Below are 6,911 nucleotides of genomic sequence, written 5' to 3' on the forward strand. Positions count from 1 at the left end.
CCCCGCTCCATCCTCATCCGCCGCTCCATCCCCATCCCCATCCTCATCCCCTTCTCCATCCCCGGCTGGATCCGCATCTTCATCCCCATCCTCATCCCCATCCCCGCTTCCGTGCCCATCTCCAGCCCTGCTTCCATCCCTCTTCCGTCCCCATCTCCTGCTCCATCCTCATCCCCATTCCCGGCTGCCTCCTCATCCTCATCCTCATCCTCATCCCGTCCCGGCTCCGCCTCGGACCCTCCTGCGTTTCCGTCCCCGTCCCCCGCCCTGCGACCCCCGGCGCGGTGCGGCCCCGGGCTGGGGGCGGGGGGCCGGGCGGTACCGGGCCGGGCCGGGGGCGTTCGGGGACGGTTTCCCGGAGGCTCCGAGGCCGCCGCAGGCCGGACCCCCCCCCCCGCTCACCCTATTGCGACCCCCGTTCTCGCTCACCCGCGCACCGGGCCCGGCTCCCGGGGTCGGGGGCGCGCTCGACCCGTCCCCCTTTCCCCGCCGGTTCTCCCCCGGTTCCCCGCCGGTTCCACCCCCGCTGCTCTCGCTCGTGGCCGTGGCAGTGCCCCCGGCCCCTGAGAACCGGGACAGAGCCCGGGGGGTCCCAGCAATGAGGAGGGGACCTCGAGGAGGGTCGGGACAGGGGGGGCTGCCCTAGGCCGGGTCCTACCGAGTGCGTCCTCCTGACCCCCAAAAGGTTTTTTGGGGCTGCCAAATCCTGTCCCCAGCCCAGCGGCCCGGCAGCATCCACAGCCTGGCACATCCCATCCCCATCCTCATCCCCATTCCCATCCCCATTCCCATCCCCATTCCCATCCCCATTCCCAGTCCCATTCCCAGTCCCATTCCCAGTCCCGTCCCCATTCCCAGTGGCCGGCCGAGCCCTCCCAGTCCCGGGGAGCCGCAGCCCCAAATTTTGTTTTTTTTCCCAAGGCATTTGCAGGCCTCGAGGAGGGGCCGGGAGCGCGGAGGGAGCGGCGGCGCCGTGGGGACCCTGCCTGGAAGCCGATGAGAGCAGCTCCGGCTCCCGCCGATCCCGCCGTGACCGATGCCCGGAGCTCCCACACCTGAGGCTCACCTGTGCCACCCCCCTGACACCCCCGTGACACGCCTGTGACACGCCTGTGACACGCCTGTGACACGCCTGTGACACGCCCGTGCCCGCGCCGCAGCCCTGCCCAGCCCGCGCCGCTTCGCCCCGCGCCTGGGGCCCGCTGCAAGGCAGGTGTCCGGGCGGGGAAACTGAGGCACGGCAAGCTGGGCAGCAGCAGGGACGGCCCGGGGTGCTCTGGACCGGCTTGGGGACTCCTCCAGGCCCTGAATGTTGGGGACAAAGAGGGTTCTGTCACCGTGGTGCCTCCGCTGGCAGGGCCTGGGAACCCCCCAGGGTTCCGGGGATCTTCATTTTGGGGGGGCCACCGGAGCTTGGGGAGTCTCATCCTCGCTTTGGGGGTGCCTCAGTTTCCCCAGGGGGTGATGGCAGTGCCCTCCCTGCCCGAGCAGAGCTGTGTCCCCTCTGTCACCGCCCCGGGGGTGCATTTCAGACCCCTGGAGGGGTCGCAGTGCCGGGGCTCTGTCCGTGATTTATTCTCCGTGTCCCAGCGGAGCCCCCCGGCTGTCCCCGGGACCCCCGGGACCCCCGGCCTGGGGCTGCCCCGGGGCTGTCCCCAGGCTCCACCAGCGGCTCCAGGGGACCGCGCTGTCCCCCTCCCGTCACCCTGCAGCTCTCTCCTCCCTCTGCCAGCTTTGTGCCATGAATTATTCGTGCGGCGGTGGCTCCCAGATGTCTGCCAAGCCTCCCAGGCTGCGCCTGCCCGGCCGCCTCCCGCTGCCCACCGCGTCCCCGCCCGGGACAGGGGACAGCTCCGGAGCGAGGCCGCGCCGCTCTCCGACGCTTTTCCCACCGGGAAACACCCCGGGAGCCACCGGGGGAGGCGTTTTCGGGAGCCTCGCTCGCCCCGTGCTGGGGCCAGCGCTGCGGCAGAGCGGGACGGGCGGGGTGGGGTCCCCCGGGAGGGGTTGGGGACAGCGCCGGGGGCCACGAGCGGCAGCGCCGGTATTTAGGGCACGGCTGAGCGAGGCGTGGGAGGCCGGGAAGCGGCTCCCGTGCGGCGCAGGGCGGGAGGCAGCGGCACCGGACGCTATTTCTGGTGCTCGTTCCCGGGAGGGGACGCGAGGAAAGTCACCGTGTCCCCCTCACCTCCTCCGGGGGGCTCTGCCGGGGGTGCTCTCTGCTCTCATCCGCGTCGTGATGGAGGCTGGGGGGGTGTCAGGATCTCCATGCCCCCCTTTCCCCGGGGATCGCATGGCCGGGGTCCCCTTGTCACCGCAGGGGACAGCGTGGGGCTGGGGCCGCTGCCGGTGGCAGCTCCTGGGACTGTCCCCCGCTGCCCCCGGGAGCGGCTGAGCTCCCGCAGACCCCGCTGTGACCCAGCCGGGCTCCCCCTGCCCCAGCGCAGCCTCCCCGCGGCCCCAGCGCTGCCCCGGGCGGGTCCGTGCGGTGCCAGCCGAGTGTCCCCGCAGGCAGGACATGGACTCCATGTTCGAGGACGACATCAGCATCCTGACCCAGGAGGCGCTGGGGCCCGACGAGGACTGGCTGGACAGCCCCAACACCGACCTGTCGGGCGAGATGTGCTCGGCCTCGCACTTCGCCCTCATCACCGCCTACGACGACATCAAGAACCGGCTCACGGGGCTGGAGAGGGAGAACTCCACGCTCAAGCGCCGCCTCAAGATGTACGAGGTCAAGGTGAGGGGTGAGGGGGAGCCCCGGGGGGGCGCGTGGGGCCGGGGGGACCCCGCTGACCGCCTGCCCCGCGGCCGCAGTACCCCCTGATCGGTGAGTTCGGAGAGGAGCACATCTTCTCCCTCTACGAGGCCAAGGAGAATTCGCTGCTCAAGAGCGAGAAGGCGTCGCTGCAGCAGCAGCTCAACCAGTTCCAGCACGAGGTGAGCGCGGACACCGGGTCTGGGGGGGCTTTGGGGGGGCCCCCGAGCCACCCACCCATTCCCAAATCCCCTCCACCTTCCCCCCGGCAGCTCCAGAAGAGCAAAGAGCGGGAGGAGCAGCTGGAGGAGATGATCCAGGCGTACGAGAAGCTGTGCGTGGAGAAGGCGGATCTGGAGACCGAGCTGGGAGAGATGGTGGGTGACAGCCACCAGCGGGGGACAGCGAGGGACAGCGGGGTTCCCTTCCCTTCTCCACGGCAGCATCCCTGGGGATGCAGGGAAGCGTTTCGGCCACGCTGGGGATTTTAGGGATGCTCAGATTTATCCATCTTCCCTCTCCAAGGGATGATCCCGGCTCCAGGGACATGTGCCAGGGCCAGCCGGGCATCCCCGGCTCCCCTTTCCCAGCCACTCCTGCCATGTCACTCCCAAAAGCGACCCCAAAATCCGGCTGTGCGGGGCTGGGGGTGCGGGATGAGCCCCGGGGAGGGAGCACAGCTCGGCCGGGGCTCAGCCCCGTCCCCTCCCCGTGCAGCGGGCGCTGGTGGAGACTCACCTGAGCCGCATCCGGAGCTTGGAGCAGCAACTGCGGCAGCGCGACGGCGGCGCCTTCCCCGGGCTGGGCACCCAGGACGTGCCTTTCATCGCCCTGCACCCCAACCCCGGCCTGAGCCATGGTGAGCCGCCCCCTCCCCGCCCCGCCGCGCCCCCCGAGACCCCGCGGCGGGGCCGGGGGCTGAGCCGAGCGGTGCCCGCAGTGCTGGAGCGCGCCGGGGGCTGGCAGAGCCGCGGGCTGGAGGCTGAGCTGGAGGCGGCGCGGCAGGAGAACCAGCGCGCCCAACACCGCGAGGAGCATCTCAAGGCAGAGTGCGAGAGGCTGCAGGCGGAGCTCAAACACCTGCAGGACACGCGGGAGCAGGTGAGGGGCAGGGCCGGACCTGGGGGCCAGTCACGGCTGGGTGGGGGTCCGGGATCTGACCCCTCTGGGAGCAGGAATGGGGCAGGGTCTGACCCCACAGGACCCCCCCCCATGCCCGGGGTGGGGGTCCCGGTGCCGGGGGGTGTCCGGGAGCAGGAACGGGGCTCGGTCTGACCACACAGGACCCCTCATTCCCGGTGGGTGGGGGTTCGGGAGCAGGAATGGGGCAGGGTCTGACCCCACAGGACCCTCCCCATGACCCGGGTGGGGGTCCCGGTGCTGGATTAGGGCAGGGTCTGACCCCACAGGACCCTCCCCATGCCCCGGGTGGGGGTCCCGGTGCTGGATTTGGGCTCGGTCTGAGCCCCCCAGGACCCCCCCATGACCCGGGTGGGGGTCCCGGTGCTGGATTGGGGCAGGGTGTGACCCCACAGGACCCTCCCCATGCCCCTGGTGGGGGTCCCGGTGCTGACCGCGGCTCTCTGTCCCCAGGAGCAGTCGGAGCGGGACATGGCCTGGGTGAAGAAGGTGGGCGATGACCAGTAAGTGCTGGGAGGGGACTGGCCCGAGGGCTGGGGACACACGGGACCGGCTGCGGGGCACCGACGGCTCCCGGGGGGGTTCCCCGCATTGAAATGCTGCAGCGGGGGGGACCCCGCACCCCAAAATCACTCGCTGCTCCCCGGGGGTTTGGAGCTGAGCGGTGCCCGGTGCCGAATGTTGTCCCGGTGCCCGGTTCCCGGTGTCCCTGCGTTGTCCCGGTTCCCGGTGTCCCTGCGTTGTCCCGGTGCCCGGTTCCCGGTGTCCCTGCGTCGTTCTGGTGCCCGGTGTCGGCTCGGAGCTGCCTCCAGAGGGCACTGACGGTTCGCGGCTGCCGAGCGAGCGGCACCGAGCGGCACCGGGCGGAACCGGGCGGAACCGGGCGGCACCGACCCGCGCCAACCCTGTGGCACCAAAGTCGTTCCAAAGCAAATCATCCCAAGCACCGGGCTCGGATCCATTCCAAGCACCGGGCTCGGATCCGTCCCAAGCACCGGGCTCAGATCCGTCCCGAGCACCGGGCTCGGTTCAATCCCCGCCACATTCCAGCCTGGGCAGTCCCGGGAGCATTTCCCGGCCCCTCGGAGCTGCCGTTCCATCCCTGTTCCAAACCCCACCACAGCCGGGTTTGGGTGCCAGGTCTCTCCTCCGTCCCTCATTGTCCCCTCCCCGTGTCCCCTTTGCCACCAGTTCTGGGGGGCCCCGAGCACTGTGGGGTGCCGGGACGGACACTTTGAACCCACAGATTTGGAGCTTTGAGTCAAAACAACCCCAAATCCGGGGAGAGCCGAGGGAAAACGGGGCCGTGAACCCGGAACCCCCGAGGGCTGACGGTGTCACCGAGGCGGGGGCAATGTCCCCGGACCCCCGGAACCCCCGAGGGCTGACGGTGTCACCAAGGCGGGGGTGATATCCCCGGACCCCTGGAACCCCCGAGGGCTGACGGTGACACCGAGGCGGGGGCGATGTCCCCGGACCCCCGGAACCCCCGAGGGCTGACGGTGTCACCGAGGTGGGGGCGATGTCCCCGGACCCCCGGAACCCCCGAGGGCTGACGGTGACACCGAGGCGGGGCCGATGTCCCCGCTTTCACTCGGCGCTGTCCCCGTTCCCCCGCTGTCCCCAGCCCGGGCGGTGACAGCGGGCCCGAGCTGTGGACAGATAAAAGGTGACACGCGGGGCCGGGAAGGTGCTGGGGTGTTGTTGTGGGGGGCTGGATCCATCCCCTCCTTTTCCAGAGGTGTTGGATGCTGCCGCCGTTTCCTGTCGTCCTGGTGCAGATCAGAGCGTGGGGATCCAGGGGGGGCTGGATCCTTCCCTGGGGGGCTCCCATCTCTCCCTTCCCTTCCTTAATTCCCTTTATTTCCACATTTCCCTCTCCCGAGCTCACCCCCAGGTTGTCCCTCCGTCCCTCTCACCGCTTTCCCACAACATCCACGGAAATTAAAACTCCCAAACATCTCCACTCACATTCCCCGAACCCCCAAAATCTTTATTTTTTAAGCCCAAATCCACCACGCTGGGATGGGGAAACTGAGGCAGGGCTGTCTCCTCACCCCGGGGGCTCCTTCCCCCCTCCCCGGGCACAGCTTTTCCCTCCGCGCTCTTTTCTTGTCGATTCAGCTCTTTTTTTGTCACCTGCTTCTCTCTGGCACCGTTTTTTTGGGTGTGAAAAGCGCCTTATCGGCGTTTTCCATCTCCGGGTGATTTTCTGGTCTTTCTGCCGCGGTCTGCGTGGGGCGCGGGTCCCCCCGCGTCCCGATCTTCCTCTCTTTATTTTTCTTTTTTTTTTTTGGTTTCTTTGCTGAGGTTTAGACTTTTATTTCGGCTTTTTGAGCTCGCGGTTATTCCCTCTTGCTCTCCCTCCCGCGAAAAACCAGGAGCCAGATCTTGAGGGAAGCGCTGGAAAGAGCAGGGTGAGGATTTGGGGGGGTCGGTCCAGCCCTCCCCCTTCCCCACCCGGTGTTTTTGGGGGGATTCTGGGGGTTTTAATGATTCTTGCACCCATGGGTGCACGTCCCCAGCTCTGGCTCCTCCAGCTCTGCAGAAAAAAGGGGTCTGGGGGACACAAAGGTGACATCCTGTGTGTGTCCCCCGGGGTTTTTGTTTTTTCTTTTCCTTCTTTTCCTTCTTCCTTTCCTTCTTTTCCATCTTTTCTTTTTCATCCTCCCTTCTTTCCCTTTTCCTCCTTCTCTTTCTTTTCCTTCCTTTTCTTTTTTCCTCTTTTTCCTCCCTTCCCTCCCTTTTATTCTTTTCCTTACCCTCTCTTTCCTTCTTTTCCTTCCTTTCCTTCTTTTCCTCCTTTTCCATCTTTTCTTTTTTATTCTCCCTTCTTTTCCTCCTTCTCTTTCTTTCTTTCCTTCTTTTCCTTTTCCTCCTTTTCTTCCTTCTCTTTCTTTTCTTTCTTTTCTTTCCCTTCTTTTCCTTTTCCTCATTTCCCTCCTCTTTCTTTTCCTTCTTTTCTTTCCCTTCTTTTCCTTTTTTCCTCTTTTTCCTCCCTTCCCTCCCTTTC

At 66.8% G+C, this 6,911-nt stretch overlaps 1 protein-coding gene across 1 annotated transcript in view; it reads left to right on the forward strand.

Moving 5' to 3' along the window:
- The first annotated feature begins 833 nt into the window (after positions 1–833).
- Positions 834–6,911, forward strand: part of TBKBP1 (TBK1 binding protein 1) — a 9,968-nt gene continuing 3,890 nt past the window's right edge. The window contains exons 1-7 of the mRNA XM_015616241.2: positions 834–1,213; positions 2,516–2,740; positions 2,818–2,940; positions 3,031–3,135; positions 3,476–3,617; positions 3,699–3,859; positions 4,352–4,401. Coding sequence (XP_015471727.1) covers positions 2,519–2,740; positions 2,818–2,940; positions 3,031–3,135; positions 3,476–3,617; positions 3,699–3,859; positions 4,352–4,401 — 803 coding nt within the window. The 5' untranslated portion in view covers positions 834–1,213; positions 2,516–2,518. The remainder of the gene's footprint in view (positions 1,214–2,515; positions 2,741–2,817; positions 2,941–3,030; positions 3,136–3,475; positions 3,618–3,698; positions 3,860–4,351; positions 4,402–6,911) is intronic.

Source organism: Parus major, unplaced genomic scaffold (assembly GCF_001522545.3).
Source record: "Parus major isolate Abel unplaced genomic scaffold, Parus_major1.1 Scaffold382, whole genome shotgun sequence".
In the NCBI taxonomy this organism is placed as follows: Eukaryota; Metazoa; Chordata; class Aves; order Passeriformes; family Paridae; genus Parus; species Parus major.